Below are 21,643 nucleotides of genomic sequence, written 5' to 3' on the forward strand. Positions count from 1 at the left end.
AACAGGCTACTGCAAGTTGCATCCCGAAGAGAAAAAAATATTGCATTCACAAGCAATTTTGGCGTGCTCGAGAAAAGGAAATGGTTTCTCTACTGTCCTGTTCAATGCACTTAGGCGTAAAGGGATTCCACCAGCACGATTCGGTGATGTAGGTTCGTATAATATTCCAGATTTTTTCCCTCATTGATTACTATAGTGAGCACATGGACTTCACTAATGCACACGAAGTGTGACTGATCCGACTGACCTCCTAAGCCTCCAAAGATGACAAGCTCATCTGGTTCATAAAAACTTCCGTAACCTTATCAATAATTTCGTTATCCACAAAGGCCTTGCGCAATTGATCGCATTGTGCGTTGTCGAAGAAGAAGAAGAAGAAGCTAATTTGGGAGATCGATCCCAATCGCATTTCGCAGGCACGCTTCCATGGATGGATCCAAGTGGTGCGATGCCAACTACGTGCCGCTCACGCCGCTGAGCTTCTTGGAGAGCACCGCGCTCGTGTACGGTGGCCGGACGGCCATTGTCTGCGGCGACAGGCAGTTCTCGTGGCGCGAGACGCGAGAGCGGTGCCTCGCCGGGGCGTCCGCGCTCGCGCATCTCGGCGTCGGCCGCCGTGACGTGGTAAGTCACCGGAGCTTGACGAGTTGCTGTCCTTTTCTTATTCTTCTTCTTTCCTTTCCATGCCTTGTCAAACTCATCTCCCGAGACGATGAATCATGAATGGCTGAGCTGCTGCTCCGTGTGCTGCGTGCCAGGTCGCGGTCATCGCCTCGAACACGCCGGCGATGTACGAGCTCCATTTCAGCGTGCCCATGACCAGCGGCGTCCTCTGCACGCTGAACACCCGGCACGACGCCGCCATGGTGTCTGTCCTACTGAAACACTCGGACGCCAAGGTGTTCCTCGTCGAGACGCAGTTCCTCGCCGTCGCCCACGACGCACTGAGGCTCCTTGCTGACGCCAGTGCCAACCTTCCCCTCGTCATCACCATCTCGGACATGGACGGCGGCGGCATGGACTACGAAGCTCTTCTGCGGAGCGCGCCGCGCGGCTTCGAGATCCGGTGGCCGGCCGACGAGCGCGACCCGATATCGCTGAACTACACGTCGGGGACGACGTCGAGGCCCAAGGGCGTCATCTACAGCCACCGCGGCGCGTTCCTGAACACGCTGGCCACGTTACTCATCAACGACGTAGTGACCATGCCGGTGTACCTCTGGACCGTGCCCATGTTCCACTGCAACGGCTGGTGCATGGTGTGGGGCACCGCGGCGAAGGGAGGCACGAGCATCTGCATCGGGAGCGTGTCGCCCAAGGTCATCTTCGAGAAGATCGTGCGACACGGGGTGACCAACATGGGCGGCGCGCCGACGGTGCTCAACATGATCGTGAACGCGCCGGCGTCGGAGCGGAAGCCGCTGCCGAGGAGGGTCAGAATCTCGACGGGCGGCGCGCCGCCACCGCCGCAGGTCCTGGCCAAGATGGACGAGCTGGGGTTCGAGGTCGTGCACGGGTACGGCCTCACGGAGACGTACGGGGCGGCGACGGTGTGCGCGTGGAAGCCCGAGTGGGACGCGCTGCCGCCCGCCGAGCGCGCCCGGATCAAGGCGCTGCAGGGCGTCCCCCACAACATGCTCCATGAGATCGCCATCAAGGATCCGGTCACCATGGAGACCTTGCCCTCCGACGGGCGCGCCGTCGGCGAGGTCATGCTCCGCGGGAACACGGTCATGAGCGGGTACTTCAAGGACGCGGCCGCCACGGAGGAGGCCATGCGCGGCGGGTGGCTGCGCACGGGCGACCTCGGCGTGCGGCACCCGGACGGGTACCTCCAGCTCAAGGACAGGTCCAAGGACATCATCATATCGGGCGGCGAGAACATAAGCTCCATCGAGGTGGAGTCGGTGCTGTTCGGGCACCCCGCGGTGCTCGACGCCGCGGTGGTCGCGAGGCCGGACGACCACTGGGGCGAGACGCCGTGCGCGTTCGTCACGCTCAAGGACGGGGCGAGAGCCACCGCGGAGGACATCATCGAGTTCTGCCGGGCACGGCTGCCGCGCTTCATGGCGCCGCGGACGGTGGTGTTCAGCGACCTCCCCAAGACTTCGACCGGGAAGACGCAGAAATATCTGCTCCGGGAGAAGGCGAGGGGCATGGGAAGCTTGCGAAAGCCAGACAGAAGCAGACTCTAGCTGACTTTGCTGCTGGGAATATAGCTCATTCCTGAGAGTGTGCTGATGTGATGGTTTAGCTTGCTCAATTCTGCTGATGTAATTTCAGAATGGTGTGCCATTATGGATCAGTCTTGTTCTAACAACCAGCATGGTACAGTATATCTATGGACATGAACTTTTTTATTCTGAAACGACACATTCCAAGAGCTGGATGCTCATGGGATGCATTATTGATTATCCAATCTAATAAATAATCACTTCCTTCATTTATTCAAACATCTATACCAATGGAGAACAAAATCTTAGATAAACCAGACCTAACATACACGCAAAGTTACAACAACAATCTCACCGTGACTCACATCGTATAGTAACATCTATAGAGTTCTAACCTCTATAGCATCAAAGGAAGCAGATCAGGATGAGCACCATGTGGAAGGAGATAGCGGACATTCTCCACATGGACCCGGCAAACTCCGACCTCGCAGCTCCTCCCTCTGCAAGACCAACCATTAGAAACCTGAATACCTGATGCACTCAGTATGCTCAGAAAACGTTCTGTGCTGTAGATTTGCAGGCTGTACTTACTCTGTTGGCACGCTGTCTCGTTTGCAGTTACAAGAGCGGTATGTATGCTGAGCGACGTGGTGTTGGAGTAACCGGTGTACGCGCACATCTTGGATTCGCAGCCGGTGCCGTTCGTGCTCCCAAGCTTCAGACCTCCATCGCAGGGCTGCAGTGCCGGGCACCTTCTGTCTTGCACTGGGGAGCAGTCTAGCCTGGTGATCACATGGGGACAAGAAATATGAATTATCCTGGTCAGTGACGGTGATTGGCAAATCCCAAAAGAGAAATGGGGGCAGGGGAGCTTACTGCTCGTAGTTGTTTGCATTGCAGCTGCACTTGATGCAGTTCTGTGCGGTGAGCGCGTAGGTGCCATTCGGGAGGAGCAGTAGACTGTGATCAGCCGAGGTGTTGCTGATCGACGAACGGCAAACTGAGAGTACAGAAATTCCAAGAGCAGTTAGTACCGACTGGTGGCTGCGAAATCATTTGCGAATGCATAAGAAAAGAAAATGAACAGTAGTCAAAAGGATGCGTCCAAATATCAATGGCAATTGTGACTTGTCAGCAGTGGAGAGTTGGCTTTAGTAGTATGTTAAGAGTTCAGACTAGAAAGTCAAACAGTTTGGCCGGTGACAGCAACATATAACAACTTAAAAGGTTAATTTCTTGAACGAATTTCTTCTGAATGAGTTGTGTTTTCTTAATAAATATTCAAATGGGTGGACTTGTCCTGCCGCGCAGGATGAACAAACAGGGAGTTGTCTAATAAATGTTCCATGCCGTTCACAACGGTGGCCTGAGGTGTCTCGGCGTCTCTGAACAACCTTGCATGTGCAGCAACCTTGTCCAGCTCACCAAGTCAACGCATCTTTTTTAAAAAGAACTTTAGTAAACAATCTCCACCCACGGGAACCATGGCCGAATCCAATTTCCAAACAATATCCTATTAGAACCCTGCATTTGGTTTAGCAGACCCAAGTTACCTAGGACAAATTTATGAAAGCGAAAGAAGTCATCTCTCTGCCTCGAACTCACGCACTCATCCTCTGCAACTAACTCATCAGTTTGGCCCCTCCTCTGCACTCTGCAGCAGAACTAGCAATTTTCTTTGGCACTAGCCCACTAAACGGCTTCATAGTCATGGCAGCTGAGCTAGGCAATGAATCGTATGATTCTGAACGTGCTACCATGTGTTAATCCAAGCATATTGCATGTGTAATTAAGAGCACAAGATCATGAAGAGGAGCGCACTTACCAGGGAGGGGGACATCCAGAATCTGGCCCTGCTTTAGGGGGTCGGTTAGCTTATTCAGATTCAGCAGCGCCTGCTGGTTCACCCCGAACCTGGCGGCGATGCCGGACGTCTCGTCCCCCTTGGCGACGCTGTAGGCGAAGTGCATCACGGTGACGCCGTCCACCGGGTCGCAGGAGCAGGGCAGCGGGATCCGCACCTTCTGGCCGACGTTAATCTTGTTGGGGTCGGGGATGCTGTTGGCGGTGGCGATCTCCTGGTAGGTGACGAAGGCGTCGAACACGTCGCGGGCGATGTGGTCCAGCCCGTCCTGCGGCTGCACGACGTAGATGGGGCCATCGGCCGACTGGCCCACCATGTTGCTCCCGCAGCGGCAGCGGAAGGGGATGCGAACGATGGCCTCGGCCGCGATGGGCGCGGAGGGGGAGGTGTCGGCGGCGAGGTTGTTGGCGCCAAGGAGCTCGGCGAGCGTGGTGGTGGTGTTGAAGCGGGCGGCGAGCCCCGCGTAGGTGGTGGCGTTGGGCACCGCGTAGCCGATGGCGGACTGGCAGGTGGCGCCTGGCGTGGCGCAGGTGAAGTTGGCGGCCGAGGCGGGCGCCGCGAAGAAGAGGAACAGCAGCGCGGCGGCCGGCACGGTCAGGCGGCCGGCGAGCGACGGCATGGTGGCCGGGCTGGCCGCGGCGAGGAGAAAGGTTTGGAGGCTTTGGGAGGGGAGGTTTGACCGGAGTGTTGACGCGGGAGGCGGATTGGAGGTTGCCCGGCAGCTCAAGTCAGGGGGTTAAGGCGGCTTAAATGGTTGCGCTGTGGGCCCCTCTCCATTTCTCCGTTTGATTTCCCTCGAAGAAAAAAATTTGGATCGTACTGCAAAATCCATTGAAGTTTCAGCGATCGGTCTCCATCGTAGAAATCTGCTCCAACAGGGAAAATGTGATGACTTTCCAACGGGCAAGAAAAAGGCCAAGGTGGACTGCCAGCTTCCGAGCTTGAAGAAATGCAGGCAGCAAACTAGCAAAGCCTCGTTCCCGGGTTCCGACGGGCGTTGTCGACCGACGACCAAGACAGACTGGCTGGGGCCTGGCCTGGACGCGCAGGAAAATGGCAAGTCGCCCACGACGCGAGGCCGACGTCTCCGCGCCGGACACCAGACGCGTGGGTACTCGATGCCATGGAAAGCGCTTTGTCCACTCCCATCGGGACTAGGACAAACGAGGCGCGTGCAGGTTTATGGACGAATCTAATCAACATCAGGCTTATAGCACTGGGAAATATACTCACGAGGCATTTCATTATTTCACATGATTCGCCAAGCAAAATTCCCTGAACCTAGAACGTGGAAGGGGAATTAGGGAAAGCATACAAAAGAATGAATGAACCAATGGAGGCAGGGAATGGGGTCGATCAACTTCCTACAAAAAAAATGTTCCCTTACAGGCAAAATTTGGAGCCTAGAAAGATAAAATTCCTTTGCGCTGGCAATCTAATTCACTCCAGAGGGGAGGAAGGAGTCATGCCAGGGGGATCATCGTTCAGTGGGGGTGCGGAGCTGAAGTCGATGTTCGGGAATACTCCGGGTGGCCTCTCAAGAGGTTGTATGGACAATAACTGTGTCGAGTCCCCGACGACATCGGCCCATCCATAATGAGGCTCGGCCCTGGCTCAAAATGAGTGCAAGTCGATGAGATTCATATTCAACCAATCATTGGTCAAATTGGTACCAAGGAGATGTTTAAAAGCATCAGCAGAACAAATATCTTACTCATAGTATGTCTCCTCATCGACTACCAAATCCCAGCTCTCGCCAGTTGTGCTCTTTCCATACTTGTGGACTTTTCTGAAATCCACGACAAATATGGTTTAGCAGTGATCCACTGGTAGTGACAATATAGTCAACTTCAAAACAATTTACTACTGGTATTAACATCCAAGATAATAATCATTTGTATGGTGATGCTAGGAAAAGTCTGCAGTCTAAATACCAATAAGATGTTTCAAAGTCTACAGTCTAAATGCAGTCCAATTCCAGTCAAGTGTTAGACCAAAACATTATTATATCACTTACCCATTACCAAAGTGTTCTTCTCCCCAAGTCCTTGACCAGCCTGAAAGTTTCAATACCAATGTAAGTAGCCAGTACATATTTTTCCAAGTAGATTATGACACTTTATATCCCAATCATAAAGTAGTGGTACCAGCACAATCACAAGGAAAGATAAAAAGGCTCGGAAAAAGAAGAGGTGGAAGTGAAGCATATCTCAAAAGTAACATTTCACAATGTAACAAATATACACGTGTGAAAGGTACATGATTTAAAGGTATGCTGTTGTGCTGTCAGATTTCAATACATCTTTGGACGTTGATGTGGTCTTGACCCATTTGGCACAAAATCCAACTAGCATAAAAAAACATAAGGTGGCCAATCTAGATGATTTTTCTGTCATGATGCTCATAGTAAAAAAATGATTGACAGATGCTAACACATTATGTTCGGAAATGGAGGGGCTACTGTATCTTAATAACTAGCATGCATATGAGAAAAATGCTGTGCATATAAAGTATTTAGTGGTAATGGTTCTTACGTCCACCGCCAGGAGATACATGCCATGTCTCCCCTTGTCGAGAACCAATTCCTGCAAAGAATTTTTCTTCCCACTTATCCCCCCATTTAGTGCCTAAATCTGTCTCAGCCCACTTATCTGTCCTGTAAGAACATTCATGCAATGAAGGTGTTATCAACCACTGGCAGAGTGGCAGTCAAGGAGAAAGTATATGTAACAATAAACAACTTCCCAATATCGTGCAGAACTGCAGACAGAAAATGTAAAGACAGGGCATCAATTTGTCCCTCAGAGGAACAACTCACTATCAAAGTATCACTACGAACTATGTACTGGTGTCAAGCGTACATTTTAGTGCAATTAACCAATTGATATGTGAATCTACATACCGATAAACAACAAGAAATTCTCTGTTGTAATGAAAGGGTAATTTGGAAATTGTGATTTGGAAACTAAACATTCAAGATTAAGCACAACACCGGCTGTACACGCATCTTCTATGACCATATAGCTTATGCTGAAAATATGAAAAAGGCTCACCATTTCAATACAAATCCACGGCCATCATAATGTTCACCCCACCTCTCCCACCAAGACTGCTCGTTTAACCTTCCATATTTGTGAGCACCTTTTTCTGTCCAGCCTTTGGCATCATATTTCTCCCACCTAGTAGAAAATATTTATGGATCAAAATGAACTTTACAGACTTTCAACCAGAACCATGAAAAAAAAACAATCCAATTCTCACCATTTCTCATACCACCCAGCATTTTCTGCACCTGATTTTGCTTGTTTTTCAGCACTTCTCTCTATTCTTGCAAGATTGCTGTATGGGACAAGGCAACCCGTGTCAGTATCTCTCAAGTGGGATTGTTCTAACCTTGAATGGATGTCAAAGAAGAAACTGACACTGTGAGACATGGCAGGTATACTGTAAGCTAAGGTTGGGCTAGATCATCAGGTATAGTGACATTTACACCAATGGATTGGCTGGATTTCCCAATAGGGAACATGAATAATGATGTGGCAGATCATTTGTCTGTGCAAGAACATTGCACCTAAATTTCACACCTGATGATCTAAATAACATGGGTGCATAGCCATGGACGGTGTTACAAATGCAAATAGGTGGTAACAATCTGCTTGTACTTAAAAATGAAAAGTTCTCAGTAGAGCTACAGAATCAACATCATTCTCAAAGTAGACTTAAAACAAGAAGGCCAGATGGACCTCCATATGTAATCTTGGTTATAAGAAAGGTCTTCATCAATGTTTTGTTCTTAGGTTTGCAATGGAGACTAAATCTCATGTCTTACCCGGGTAGGACTGGTATACTTAATATATATGATTTTACAGATTAGTTAACTTACCTCCATTCATCTTGGTACAAAACTTCCTTCCATTTTTCCCACCAAGAGTCACCTAAAGCATTCTTCCCAGATTTCTCGGCACCTAATGTTTATAGTTGTATTTTATTGAAAAGTCAGTCCCAGCAGAAGCGAGCATAGATTGAAAAAAAAACAAAACAAAGGCATTCAACATAGCTAAAACAACAAAATTTGTGTGCTGAACTGCTAATGCACAATAATCATGTTGACTGAACATTTCAATAAGCATACATTGAAAGAAAACAAAAACAAAGTGTTCAGCATAACTAAACAACGTTATTTGCGTGCTAATGCGCAATAACCATGCTACCTGCAATTCAACAATCATGAAACTTATATACCATCCTAAATTATCAAAGCACACATATGCTACAAAGAGGCAGAGCCTCCATTATAAAAGAATACTTTGCATACCTAGTTCCTTATATCCAGTCCAGTCACTTTTCTCCCACCACTGCCACATATAATAAAGTTATTAAGATTTGCAGTAATTAAATAACAAGATTACTGAACTCGCAAGCTTCAGTCGGTCATTGATGACAAAGAATGGTTCTTTGTCCAGCACTTCAGCAATTTGTCAACACAGTTAGGTGTCTTGTGTCTAGCTTTGGGAGGTTAAGGTTTCAAGCCTCCATGCTTGATTGAGTACAGTGATGTTGAAGCTAGCAGAGAATATCCATGTGCCAGTGCCCATGCTAGAGTTTTTTTAGTGAAATGAAATAATTACCTTAATTCAAAAGGTAATGCCACAAACTAAAAACTAGCTATTAAAAATAAAAGGTACATTAACAGTTACACTATAGAAGCAATAGTTATAATGCTAGTAGAGTTTGTAAATTGTGCTTAAAGTTGACCTGCTACTCAAGCAAATCACTAAAAATAAAGGTAAGATCTAAACGTAGAGCACCCAAAGCCACACACCAATTATTTAAAGCTGCAAGCATGTTGTAAAGGCAACTGAACGAGGACAGATATGATCCATCAGGATAAGTAAAGAGCCAAAAACATACAGTCTCTTTCCATTCTGTGGAACCATCATGGCTCTGTCCTCCCATTCTTGCCCATCGGCACCGGAACCCATTCTCGCCGAGATCTTCTCCACTCTCCCTGTACCAAGTGCTTCCATCTTCGTTCGTTCCGGACTCCTTGACTGCTTCATCCAGCAAGTTGATTCCCCACTCCTTCTCACTAGCAATACCAGTGTCTATAAGGCAGGTGCCAAACAAACACATGCATTTCCTTAGCAAAGCAAAGACCTAAAGTTTGGACTCTACAAGTGGGAGCATTTCATTTTGGACTAAACCAACATTTTACTCTTAGGATTGAAAATGTCAGCAAGGAGCCTACCTCTCTTGGGCGGGGTATCCCGGGATTGAGGGGCCGGTCCCCTCTGCGTGCACCGCGGATAGAAATCTTGTTGCTTGAATTGCCTTCTAGAACTATACTAGTAAACAATAAAATGCGTGTTAAAATTCCATTCCCTAAGCAATGTGCATTGGACTACAATATCTGAAGCTTCTGATAAAAGCATTGGCACATTAACTTGTCATTACGCAATCTAAATCAGGAAAAAGAAACACCACATGTCGGAATGATGCAATCGACTAGTAACTGTAAAATGCGGGCACACTCCACAAGTCCTTAGAACTAGAAAAAAAATCCCCTAGATGCGACGTGGCCAGCAGCCGTCCCGCGTACCGAGGTGCAGGGAAGGGGAGCGGAGGCATGGCGGTGAGGCTGGCGCGCCGCCGGCCAGGTGCGGCGGCGGATGGCTTGTTCCCATCGACGCGCCACTCCTCGGCGCGCTCGGGCGCGGCCGCGGCCGCCCTGGAGAGGCGCCTCCGCGGCTCCGGGTCGGCCCCGGCGCAGCAGCACCGGATCGCGGCGCGCCGTCGCGGCGCGGGGCGGCGCGGCCATGGCGCCGCCCCCCTCGCCGTGGTCAGATCGAACGGCGGCCACGCGAGGCCCCTGGAGCACGCGGCCATCTTCTCATGCCACGGCGAGGGCGGGGCCGTGGGGGGCGGGCGCGGCGGCCGGTGCCGGCGGGTGGACGGGCCGGTCGTCTAGCAGTGGCGGGAGGAGGGAGGCGGAGGGGAAGGTTTTATACGAATGGTGGGGCGGAGGCAGGCGGTGCGCATCGCTGCTGCTCCGGGCCAACGAGAGCGACTGATAAGGGTTCGCTCCCGCGGGGCCGAGGAGAGAGAGACGGGACAAGTTTCTATGGGTTTTATTAGATCTTCGGAGATGCTTTGGATGGAGGCCGGGAATGGCAAGGGAGCATGATATGGCATGATATGGGGCTGGGAGAGACGGAAGGAGGCGGGGAGACGGAGGAGGGAGAAGGCTGGGGTGGCGGGGCCCACATGTCGGTGGTCGATTCAGATCGAACGGAGTCTGTGGCCTGTGCTGTAGGAGTGGGACCATTCACGGATGCGACTCTAGCTGTGGCTGCAAAGGCGGACATTTCCATTTTTTTCAAATTATATATGATTTTTTACTATGGTGAATTGAAATGATACGATAATACAAGTTTAAGGGGAATGGAAACGTCACAAACTCCATCGTCTGTCAATATCCACGTCTCGTAATAGCACTAGACGATATTGTATTCGTATCAACACGATATCATTACCGTTTTGTGTTGTCACGATCGACTCACATCGTGCTAGCCACGGCCTTGCAGCTAGCCATTATGCTGAAGTGAGGATCACATTTATGATATGTGAATTAATAGTGATTCGGAAAATTCAACTATATTCTAAAAACTAATTGGTTCGTCTGAGCCCGTGGTTGCAACAAAGGGGGCGTTTTCTTCCCGTGTCTTATTTTTAGCACGTGTCACATCGAATGTTTAGATACTAATTAGGAGTAGTAAACGTAGACTAATTACAAAACCAATTACATAAGTGGAATCTAAACGGCGAGACGAATCTATTAAGCCTAATTAAGCCTAATTATTCCATCATTAGCAAATATTTACTGTAGCAACACATTGTCAAATCATGGACTAATTAGGCTTAATAGATTCGTCTCGCCGTTTAGATTCGTCTTATGTAATGGGTTTTGTAAATAGTCTACGTTTAATACTTCTAATTAGTATCTAAACATTCGATGTGACGGGTGCTAAAGTTTAGCAAGTGGAAGAAAACAGGCCCAAAAGCTAATCTCGGGTTGTTTTGTCGACCTTCTTATTGAATAAAGTTATTTGAGTTATTTGAGTCTAGGAGACAATAGGAAAGTGAAGGACATGTAGCCCTCTAATTGTAGAGATGCAATGCAAATGTACTGTATGTACGAAGATGAAGCACTTTGGCTGTGGCTTTGTGGGGATGGAGCGAGAAAACGGGTGACTTCTGGAATACTATTGCATCTTCTCCGAAAGGATAGAGCTGCGATAAGAAAATTGCCTGGTGTCGGAGCATATCAACTTGCCACGCCTACCAGAAAACCTCGCCCCTTGTCCTACGGTGCTTGTGTCTCACGTACCCTACAAGTTATTCCTTCGAGAACAACACACCAGTGAATTGAAAAGTAAACAATGCCTAGTCCTACTCGGATCGACCAATTGGTTACGTTGTTACCAGTTACCACAACTAAGCGTAACCACTGTAGTAAATTTTACCACAACAAAGTAGCATTTGAAATTTTTTGTTTACAAGCAATTAGTACATTTGTTTTTCAGTTCATGTAAGCGAAAGCAGAGACTGTACATCGTTTACCACATGCCTCGCCTAGGTACGCCAGTAGAGCAGTGCTTTGCACTTTGCAGTGTCACATCTGACGTGGTGCCACGCGACGCGGAACATGTGGACAAGACCGTACTCCACCGACGTGGCGTCCACCCGGGCGGCTAAAGCCGGATCAGGATCAGGGCCTCGGCACAGTTACGTGGAAAAAGCGCCGCCTCCCCGCGGCCACGGATCGTCCACGTCGACGCCCCGGATCAGGGGAAACACGGGGACACCCCACACGTGGCAGACAAGCCGCGCCGCGCGTCCAGGTGTTCAGGTAACTAGTGGCTCAGCTTCGTCGACGAGCCGGCCGGACACGCCGGGGCCCTGCGCTTTTCACCGGTCGCGACTCGCGGCGCGAGCGGATAAGTGTTCACGCCCGGGAGCCTCCTCGGAGAGACCGACGGCCATGCCGCCGGCCGTGGAAGCCGCGGCGTGTTTTTTTCTTCCTTTCTCGTCCTGGGCTCTCTCGGCAGCGGATAAGAGCATCGACTGCGCGCCGTGACGACATGTTTTTGTGACCGGGTGTTTTGGAACGTACCGGCGCTTGGCTGGGGTGCGTTCAGGAAGCATCTGCTCTGCTGTGTTGTCGCGGGAAAAGATGTGGAATCGTTCGTGTGGACGTGATGCGGCCTTTGGCCTCAAGCGTCAGTTGGGGATTTCGCGATCGTTTGCGTCGGTGCCACCGTCGCAGAGTTCACTTTCGCTCTGGTCTCGGCACTTGCGCTAGCTTCGTCGAGAAAGAGACGTGGCGTGGGAGATTAAAAACATTTCTTTGCCGAATTTACCCGAGATATGTTCGAGCCAATTCTGTTAAGCTGGCGTCTACAACTACCTGCGCTTCTTCCGGTCCTTCACGCGCACCCCGCCATGCACGCCAGGCTCCCTGAAGAATCGTTCAGTTAGTTAGATAGGAACTGTTCTGTACTTGTATATAATTTGTACATCGGTGATCAATACAGAGCGCTATTCATCCGAGTCTGTTTCTACATGGTATCAGAGACCGACGGATCCACCCTCTCCAATCCGTTCGCCACAGCTTCCGCCCCCATGGCTCCATCGCCTGCCAACTCTTCTGCTTCCTCTGCCTCCTCCGACGATTTCTCTGATGCAGCCCCTCCTCAACCAGCTCCGGCCGCCGTTCTTCAGACGGTGAACGTCCGCTCCCACGTCCCCATTCTGCTTGACTTTGATGCGGCCAACTACAGTCAATGGCGCTGCTTCTTCGATTCTGTTCTCGGCAAGTTTGGCCTTGACGATCATGTGCGCTCTCCGACGCCGCTCGCCCAGCGCACCGCTGAGTGGCGCCAAATCGACAGCTGCCTCGTCAATTGGATCTACACCACCATTGCCAAGAACGTCTTCGATCTCGTCCATAAACCCCGCACCACGGCGTTCTCGCTGTGGTCTGACGTCGAGGGCCACTTCCGTGACAACGAGCTTGAGCGCGTTGTTCTTCTGGAGGCCGAATTCCGCAGCGTCCAGCAAGGCGACCTGTGCGTCCACGACTACTGCACCAAGCTCAAGCGCCTCGCTGACCAGCTTCGCGATGTCGGCCATCCTGTTTCAGAACCAAGTCAGGTTCTCAACCTCCTCCGCGGACTCAGCCCCAAGTACCGTCATGTGAACCTCCTCCGCGGACTCAGCCCCAAGTACCGTCATGTGAAGCCGGTAATCAAATCCAAGTCCCCACCCCACACCTTCCGCAGTGCAATGTCGTACCTGCTCCTGGAGGAGGCCAGCGACTCCCATGACGCCAAGGCGAATGCCGCGCAGGCTTACCTCGCTCGCCACGGTGGCCCCGCTACTGGTGGCTCCTCCATTGGAAGCTCCGGCGGATCCGGCGATTCCGGCTCCGGCTCGCGCTCCCGCTACAGGGACAAGAAGAAAGGGCGGGGCTGCGCAGGCTTACCTCGCTCGCCACGGTGGCCCCGCTACTGGTGGCTCCTCCATTGGAAGCTCCGGCGGATCCGGCGATTCCGGCTCCGGCTCGCGCTCCCGCTACAGGAACAAGAAGAAAGGGCGGGGCTATGGCTCCTCCTTCGGCGCTACTACAAATTCAATGGGACATAATAGGCCGACAATGACGACGAAGATGGGCTGATGGCGGTGGGAAAGTCCATTTGCAAGGGACCAAGCCCATACCTTCTCATCGGGCCTAAATAGAGCTTGGAAGTCCTTATAAAAAGAAAAAGGGCTGATCAGCCAACCTTTCTTTATTCGTTGGTAAGTTGCGGAAATCAACAGCTTGACACGTACACAAAGCACGTACTAAAACACAGCAAAATGTACACGGCAAGCGCGGCGCACAGTACAAACTGAAACTCCAAAGGCTACTACTACTGGATGTAGGACTGGCCGGTGATGTCGAGGTCGCGGTCGCCGGTGGACGGCGGCGGCGGGTGACTGGGCTTCCCGGCGGCCTTGGCCTCCTCGGGCCCGTCTGCGCTCTGCGTGGCGCTGGCGCGCGGCCTGGCCGGGTCCCTCCGCCGGCCCTGCCCCTCCTCGGTCGCGTACATCCCGCCGCCGTAGGCCTCCCGCGTGAGCGGCTTCATCTCGGAGATGTTGGGCGGCTGGTGCTCCCGCTGCAGCTGCGGCTGCTCCCCGGCCACGAGGTCGGCCAGCTCCGGGTCGCTCGACGGCACCTTGGGCTTCTCCTCTCTGTCCTCCATCGCCTTCTCCCTGTTCGGAAAAACCCTCTCCATTGATGGTACTCGTGCGCGTGTGCGTGTGTGCGTGTCACTCGTCTTGTCGCAAGTAGGCTGGTGCTCATCCGGCAGCGGCCTGTGAGTGGGCTTGCTTAAATAGCTGCGCGGTGGATGGAGATGGATCGGGACGATCGCGCCGGGAGACAGCCTCGCGTGAGATCTCGTGCGTGCGTGACCGCGTGCGCTTGTTTATTCCGGCGCGGCTGCGGCGTTGGGGGGTACGCGTGTCGCGGCCGGGGCACGCGTGGAGCAAACGCTCGAGGGCCGCGTGGGACGATCGGGACACCTGCTAGAGGTCGGTGCCTGGGGTGTCGGGGGACGTGACTCGTGGACGTCACCATGTCGAATGCCGCCGCCTGGATCGGATGTGGCCCGGGCCGCCGCAGCATTTGATCTTTTCCGTCGTAGGTTCGTGCGGCAAGAGGTGAACTCTATATGGAGCCATCTACACGCACCTACCGAAAGCCATTGCAAAGTGATGTGCCGCGACTGGTTGAACTGGACAGGTGGTGGTTTCCGTCGTGCATAGCTGTGGTAGTGCGTTTAAGGTGCCGGGTTCCTCGGGCGTCCATGCCGATTCTGTGCTTCAATTCGCTCCTCATCACGAATCAGACGACGATGGAACCCATCTTTCTGCTGGACGATACCATCGATGTCGTGTGTGCGCTAACCCGGAGGCATCATCGCCAAGTTCACCCACCCCTGCTTGGGTCCCTTCCGGCAGATGCCGTAGCCGTCTGCGCGAAAGGCTTTACGTGCAGCCAGAGCCAGCACTGGCCCCATGAGACCATGCCGTTTATGCGATGCAGCATCTCTTCGTCCTGTTTTTCTTTCTGAAGAAGTCAGCAGCATCTCTTCCGGTGGAGCCGAATCGTAGGTGTGCCCGCGCAGCCGGGTGCGCTTCTGCTCGCGCAATTTCCAGGGCACTGCGCCGGCATCAAGAGACGGGATTAAATTTAATCCCTATCGTATCACATCAAGAGTCGTTTCCTGTCCTGTCCTTTCCTTGGGCCAATGCAGACCGAGACCGGTCAAGGCACATTCATCTCCGAGCAGGGCGCAGCATCACAATTTGGGTTCCCTATCCAAGTATACCACATCATCGGCAGTGGTTTCACAGGCTTGCTGTAGGAGCGTTTTCCGCGTTCAACAGAAATTGCCATGTCCAGAATGTTCAGCTGGGTCCATCATCAGCTAAGCTGCAGAATGTTCAAAACGGCGATCAGCCGATCAGGATTGAATGCATGAATTCATGAACCTAGCTATAGTTTCTGTTCGGAGTACGGAGGAAACTACCATGAACCTGCACTGCGGCGAGCGAGACGTTGCTCGCATCAGTTGTAGTGCCCAGCATGTCACTCCGATCGGCCATGCCGATATGTGCTTCTCAGTGGCAGACACCTGCCGAACATGCTCTCGAGTTGTTGGACGAAATGAACTTTCTCAGCACGCTACGCTTGCACTTGGGTAGAGTCGAGTCAGGGTGAGGTCTTCTGGGTGGACGACCTGAGATTGGAGTGGATCGAGTCCTCTGTTGACTTGACCGGCAACTGAAGTCTATGGCCATTGTCTGTTCCCGATTCCGGAGGGCGTCCAGCCGGAAAATCATACGTGCCCACAAGTGCAGACACGACACGACACGAGAGCTGTGTTCTGCTTGTTGGCAGTGCGTGATGGCGCCCTGCGGTCTGCGTACTGCTCCACGCGGTGTGGTGTGCAGAGTCCACGCCGAGGTCTCCGGTCGCGTCGTGGCGGCACTGCCACCCTCCAATCGCTTTCCTCCTCCTCCTCCTCCAAGAACAAACCAAGAAAACACAGTACAGTCCTTGATTCTTTGATGCGCCATGGATGCCTTTCGGATATGTGATCGGATCAGTAGTGTGCCTGAAGAACTGGTCTACATGCCGTATTCCGGCTGCGTGCATGGAAAATTCAGACCCCGTTTTGTTCGCATGTACAGGCGTACGGTGCAGCTGAACGAGTCCTAAAGACGAAACACGGGCTGGATGATGGAACTGCTCAAAAAAAATTTCAACCGGAAAAGGAAAATCCGCATAGTGACGCCAAACCAGGCGCATTATTTTCCATGCCAAACTGCAGAAAATGCAAGCGCCAGCGTTTTCCCTGATCGAGATTCGAGTGATGAAGAATCAGTCCGCGGGTTCAGCCAAGGAAGGAACTGTATTTGAATTCAAACGACAGGGGCACAAGCAATTTCAGCCATGCAGAGATGATGAGAGCCCTAGTAGAGGTAGAGCCTTTCATTTTTGCTTCGGACGCGTGACTTGTCCGGTCATCTCGGCATTCGCCTAACTCACACTCGATCATGTTGCTGTTGCAGAACAGTGTGTGTGAACCTACAAAAAATTTTGGCACTGCTTGTGCATGCGACTTCGTCGACCTGCAGGCTGGGGGCCTGGGGTTCACACGCTACAAACAAACAGGGCACGATTTGGTCCGTCGATTCGTGATGAGTTGAGTTGATTCAGTTCGTCAGAGAGAGCGGTCTCTATCAGGTGGAAAGCCAGTCCGCCTTCAAAGTCGGTCAAGATGACCAAATGGCGAGGCGCAGCCACACACCTAGAGCATGTCTGCTGGATCTGGATGCTAGTAGCTGTGGATTTTCAAGCAAGCTTATGACCCTTGACAACTCTAATTAAGATCCAGAATTCTTTTTTTTTTTGCTAGGAAGATCCAGAATTCTATTATGAACTGCTCATTAAGATGGTACATGACTGCATGCGTGGTGATAATTCTCTTCCATTTGCTTTAGACTGAAGTCAGTTTTCTGCTTCTGACTTCTCTGCAGAGTAAGAAGGTTAATTATTAAAGAGGTAGTGAAACAGGAGTGTGAAGAGAGACTTGTATTTTTACATCACTTATACTTCAGAGTTCAGACTGAAGCCATTCTCTGTTCTGCTTTCACTGCATTACAGTACTATAGAAACAAGAGTGTGAACAAAGACTTTTACCCAGTTTGGTGCAGCTTAGGAACCAGGAGAGGTTCACATGACTATGAAGGAACTTTACAGGAAACAAACGTGGTAAATTTTCCCAAAATCCTCGCATTCAAGATGGGTCATGTACTATCTTAGGATGTGGTAAGAGTGGAAGACTACCAAGTCATTGGTAAACCGGCCAAACCAACCAGAAGCATTGCACGCCATTCGTTAGCTCAAATTCAAATTGGGATTGCCTGATCGGCAGATAATCTCGGTGGTCGTTTTGGGTCATCGCAACGAAAAGTATTCTAGACGTCAAAATCCTGTGTTAATGTGGACTGCGACTCACACCTTTGAAATATAAATTAGTCATTAGACCAGCAGGGCAAGGTATAGGGATAGTAATTTAGCGGTAACGACAGGGGCCCAACTCACCACACTCGTGGTGAATTAGGCTTCATCCAGGTGATGAAGCAATAATTTCTTCTTCTTTTTTGTCATGATTCAAGCTGTTTTTCTAGACTGTACCAAGAGCTCATCCAGTGTCTGCCTTTTGTTATAGATTAAACCTAGCACACAAGGGGTGAAAACCGTTATATAACGCCGCCTTTCAGAAAAAAGAAGTGACTGCAGTGAGAGAATGCTTCATATAGACTTGCAGCTACGGGGTTACGGGCAATGTGGCTAGCTTAAAAGAGAAAAATAGAAGCATGCATCCACACAACACTTTCTTATTCAAAGTGGCATGTACTTGATATTGACATCTTTTCAAGATTGAAAATAGTCGCCATCTCAATCCAACGAGCTTATACTAAGTCTAATATTCCGTTGATGTTGACTCCAGATAAGTTATAAAGCAAGTCCAGTCATACATTTCGAGAGGCTGAACAATATGGAATTCAATTACAGAAGAAGCACCAAAGCAATCTCCCTTTTGCCGTGATAGAACTGCTTTGTCTCTAGTAGATAATTGGTTTTTCATTTTTTTTCCTTTTCTTGTGACAGAAAAAAAAACATATGCCTTCATTCGTTCTGCCTATGTTTTATGAATAATTTTTCAAATTTATGTGACACATGCTACACGAGATGCAACGCCATGGCAGAATGTTAGACGGGAGATGCCGTGATCCTAGTTTCCTAGATGTAGATTGATTGGCTTATCAACGCCTTTCATCCAGGTCCACCAACCGTGCTCCAGAGATCCGTATCAAACATGTAAAAAGAGTTTGACAAACAATAAACTAAATCAAAGAGAAAAAGCAAAAAGAAAATGGTGAGTGTTACAATTCATTGTAGCATAATTTATTATAGTTCATGAACCTAAATGACACTGTCGAGCAAACCGTGTTGGCGCACTTTCCTCTAGAAAAATAAAAGGCACCACTGAATCCTAACAAGCAAACTAAGAGAGAGAGAGAGAAATGCTTACTAACCTATGAAAAAATGAATAATTTGGTGAACCCTACAAACTAAATGGTAAGCATATTATTATATTAACATATAACTAGACATTCAAAGTAGAACTGGTTGTACGAGCAGTGTCATCTTCCAATCATCATTAAGATGACTCCTGATGCCACTAGGTAGCCCATCAACCTCTAATGGGCAAATAATAGATTTCACAACGAATAAGAACACATCAATGATTTAGCCGAACACTCCATAACCGTTAGCCATCAGGTTTTCCAAAATGGAGAGTCACTGCTATTATTCAATCGTCACAACCAGATGCGGTTATTCATTTCAGGTGTAGAAAAGGGTCAAGTTTTGTGACTTAACAAATCCCCAGAGTCCATCCAAACACACACCTCAAATAAAATAAAAAAGGTTTCCACATAATGCAGTAAAACTATTGCTGCTGTTGAGCCGCCGAACTCATTCTCTGAGTGAGCAAGCACGACCTACTTACTTGTCGTTTTCAGCGCTGCTAAGAAACTGTGACCACTGGTCTCCAGGAAACCGCGTGACTTCATAAAACCCTGGCTATATAAGCGAGGCGGCCGCTACCCGGCACCCTCATCCATCGACCGGCGCAAGGCGAAGCAAGCAGAGCTGAAGGAGGAGAGCACTTGAGGCCTAGCACGAGAGAGCACACAACAGCGACGGCAATGGCGTCCATGGAAGTGGAGCAGGATCTCCCGGGCTTCCGGTTCCACCCCACCGAGGAGGAGCTCCTCGACTTCTACCTCGCCCACATGGTCCACGGCAAGAAGCTCCACTTCGACATCATCGGCACGCTCAACATCTACCGCCACGACCCATGGGACCTTCCTGGTACGTCCACGATCAAGATGGCATGTGATCTTGAGACGATCGATTGGATGGTTTGTCTGATCATCAAGCTGTGACGTGGTGTGCAGCGATGGCGAAGATCGGGGAGAGGGAGTGGTACTTCTTCGTGCCGCGGGACCGGAAGGCCGGCAGCGGCGGGCGGCCGAACCGGACGACGGAGCGCGGGTTCTGGAAGGCCACGGGGTCGGACAGGGCCATCCGGAGTTCGGAGAACGCCAAGCGGGTGATCGGGCTCAAGAAGACGCTCGTCTTCTACCAGGGGCGCGCCCCGCGGGGCACCAAGACGGACTGGGTCATGAACGAGTACCGCCTCCCCGACTACGGCACCGGCCGCGGAGCGCCGCCGCCTCCCCAGGTAATGATGATCCGCCGGACGGAGTTCCGCACAAGTGCTCGTGATTTTCTCAGGAATTTCGCCATCCTAGCTAGAACTGGTAGCAAAATTAACAGTGATGAAAGAAAGATCATATCAAGCACGAAACGTTTACTGATCAATTTTTTAACTGCCTTTCACTGGTTTGGTACGAAATTGCCAAATCAGCGTGCGATTTAAACAGTAATTAACTGGGGGAGGTAAAGTGCTGATCGGCTTCTTGCCTTTGGCCTGATATCTGATTTACTACCATATTGTGTTTTTTTTCTTCTCTTCGTCAGTTGACTTAGGAGTTGACCCGCTTTTCCTTTAAACTGCATGGAAATTTTGTCCAGCAAGAAACGTGGTAGCCTACTAGGCCATAGCATGCAATCAATCATTGTAGGAAATTGACGAATGTCTGACGTTTCTGCAGGAGGACATGGTGCTGTGCAAGATCTACCGGAAAGCCACCCCACTGAAGGAGCTGGAACAGAGAGCCTCTGCCATGGAGGAGATGCAGAGGCGCAGCGACGCTGCACACTACACGGCCAGGGCATCCCTGACCCAGGCCTCGGCCTCCGCCGGCGACGACTACCTGTCGTCCGACGACAGCTTCCTCTTCCCCTCCGCTTCCTCGTCGCCGCCATCGGGCGACAGCTACAGCGCGCACAAGGAAGCCAAGCAGGAAGCGGCAGAAGCGACGGTCACGGTGGCGTCGACGTCTCTGATGCAGGCGGCGAACATGGCCGTCATGCAGCCCCCGGCGGTGAGGCACGGCGACCTGCCTACCCTGCAGGTGCCGACGAACCATGGAGCCCTGGACTGGATGCAGGACCTGTCCCAGCTACGCAGCCCGTGGCAGGACCAGTTTTTCTTGTCTCCCTTGGCCAATCTGCTCTCTTGAAGGGTTTCAAAAATCTGCTCTCTTGAAGGGGACAATACTGGAAGAAGGTGAAGTGTCCCAATCTAGTCGCGTTATCAGAATGCGTTTCAGGTTCAGCTTTGCAAGGTGCGAGCTGCAAGCGTGATGCTAGCTTAGAGGTGAAACCGGTTGTACATACTGAATATTAGTTTTAGATGCGATTAGTTATTGTGGATGCCTTTTGGTATGTTATGTTTGACATGACTGAAATCGCAATAAATTAACTGAGAATTGGTGGTTCTGTTTGCTACGTTCTACAATCCTGATCCTTCAGAAAACAAAATACTTGATGAACATTGGAGTCCAGAGATAGGAGTAGATCTTGCTTGAGTTGTAGTATAAGGGTTTTTTTTTACATATACATAGAAAAAATTTCAACATTTTGTATGTAACATTTTGCATAATCCATAAGAAATCAAAATAATTGAGGACAGTCATGACCCATAGAAATCAAATAATTAAGGACAATAAGCCTAAGCCATCAAAATCACTATTTTAGGGATGCTTGCTCGATATCACCTTTCCACTTTTTTTCCTGCTAAGGGATCATAAGACCACTTTCTTCTTCCCTTGTATATTGATCACCCTTCTCGTGCTTCCCAAATCGCCTTCGCTCTACCTCACAAATGTTATAGTGCAAAACATATAGGTGTCTCGTGAGCAAGGTTTTGCCAAGAAAAGTTACTTTTGGCACACCAGACGGACAAAAATTTAACCACTAAATTGTTCTGAAGACATATATTGTTAAAAGATA

At 50.4% G+C, this 21,643-nt stretch overlaps 4 protein-coding genes across 5 annotated transcripts; 2 read left to right on the forward strand and 2 right to left on the reverse strand.

The window, feature by feature from the left end:
- Positions 1-147: 147 nt before the first annotated feature.
- Positions 148-2,305, forward strand: LOC101770838 (probable acyl-activating enzyme 1, peroxisomal). Of its 2 annotated transcripts, none has more exons than XM_022823097.1 (2): positions 148-685; positions 733-2,305. In XM_022823097.1, the coding sequence occupies exons 1-2, from the start codon at positions 427-429 to the stop codon at positions 2,193-2,195; spliced, it is 1,722 nt and encodes a 573-aa protein (XP_022678832.1). In that variant the 5' UTR covers positions 148-426; the 3' UTR covers positions 2,196-2,305. The 2 variants fall into 2 exon arrangements, with proteins under 2 accessions (XP_022678832.1, XP_004985818.1); XM_004985761.3 differs by having other exon boundaries at positions 148-624; positions 759-2,305.
- Positions 2,306-2,342: 37 nt separating this feature from the next.
- Positions 2,343-10,232, reverse strand: LOC101771225. The gene is made up of 15 exons (XM_022829805.1): positions 9,638-10,232; positions 9,287-9,378; positions 8,950-9,143; positions 8,354-8,393; positions 7,922-8,003; positions 7,300-7,377; positions 7,092-7,217; positions 6,573-6,694; positions 6,056-6,095; positions 5,753-5,827; positions 5,482-5,647; positions 4,000-4,771; positions 3,051-3,174; positions 2,766-2,956; positions 2,343-2,674 (listed from the first exon to the last, which is right to left on the reverse strand). Exons 1-15 carry the CDS (start codon positions 9,922-9,924, stop codon positions 2,580-2,582), a joined length of 2,484 nt encoding a protein of 827 aa, XP_022685540.1. The 5' UTR covers positions 9,925-10,232; the 3' UTR covers positions 2,343-2,579.
- A 3,620-nt stretch (positions 10,233-13,852) lies between these two features.
- Positions 13,853-14,462, reverse strand: LOC101771625. The gene has a single exon (XM_004985763.2). It carries the CDS (start codon positions 14,373-14,375, stop codon positions 14,010-14,012), a length of 366 nt encoding a protein of 121 aa, XP_004985820.1. The 5' UTR covers positions 14,376-14,462; the 3' UTR covers positions 13,853-14,009.
- Positions 14,463-19,352: 4,890 nt separating this feature from the next.
- Positions 19,353-21,183, forward strand: LOC101772028 (NAC domain-containing protein 35). The gene is made up of 3 exons (XM_004985764.2): positions 19,353-19,594; positions 19,681-19,967; positions 20,401-21,183. Exons 1-3 carry the CDS (start codon positions 19,429-19,431, stop codon positions 20,869-20,871), a joined length of 924 nt encoding a protein of 307 aa, XP_004985821.1. The 5' UTR covers positions 19,353-19,428; the 3' UTR covers positions 20,872-21,183.
- The last annotated feature ends 460 nt before the right edge of the window (positions 21,184-21,643 follow it).

The sequence above is a fragment of the Setaria italica genome, chromosome IX (genome assembly GCF_000263155.2).
Source record: "Setaria italica strain Yugu1 chromosome IX, Setaria_italica_v2.0, whole genome shotgun sequence".
Lineage (NCBI taxonomy): Eukaryota > Viridiplantae > Streptophyta > Magnoliopsida > Poales > Poaceae > Setaria > Setaria italica.

Bases quoted from the DNA above. Each gene is read 5' to 3' on its own strand.
- LOC101770838 (XM_022823097.1), top strand. From the start codon at position 427: ATGGATGGATCCAAGTGGTGCGATGCCAACTACGTGCCGCTCACGCCG. The intron at 686-732 runs GCCTTGTCAAAC...TGAATGGCTGAG, and splicing joins TCTTCTTCTTTCCTTTCCAT to CTGCTGCTCCGTGTGCTGCG.
- LOC101771225 (XM_022829805.1), bottom strand. From the start codon at position 9,924: ATGGCCGCGTGCTCCAGGGGCCTCGCGTGGCCGCCGTTCGATCTGACC. The intron at 5,828-6,055 runs GTAAGTGATATA...CGTGGATTTCAG, and splicing joins GAAGAACACTTTGGTAATGG to AAAAGTCCACAAGTATGGAA. The intron at 5,648-5,752 runs GTAAGATATTTG...ATTTTGAGCCAG, and splicing joins GATGAGGAGACATACTATGA to GGCCGAGCCTCATTATGGAT.
- LOC101771625 (XM_004985763.2), bottom strand. From the start codon at position 14,375: ATGGAGAGGGTTTTTCCGAACAGGGAGAAGGCGATGGAGGACAGAGAG.
- LOC101772028 (XM_004985764.2), top strand. From the start codon at position 19,429: ATGGCGTCCATGGAAGTGGAGCAGGATCTCCCGGGCTTCCGGTTCCAC. The intron at 19,595-19,680 runs GTACGTCCACGA...CGTGGTGTGCAG, and splicing joins CGACCCATGGGACCTTCCTG to CGATGGCGAAGATCGGGGAG. The intron at 19,968-20,400 runs GTAATGATGATC...ACGTTTCTGCAG, and splicing joins GAGCGCCGCCGCCTCCCCAG to GAGGACATGGTGCTGTGCAA.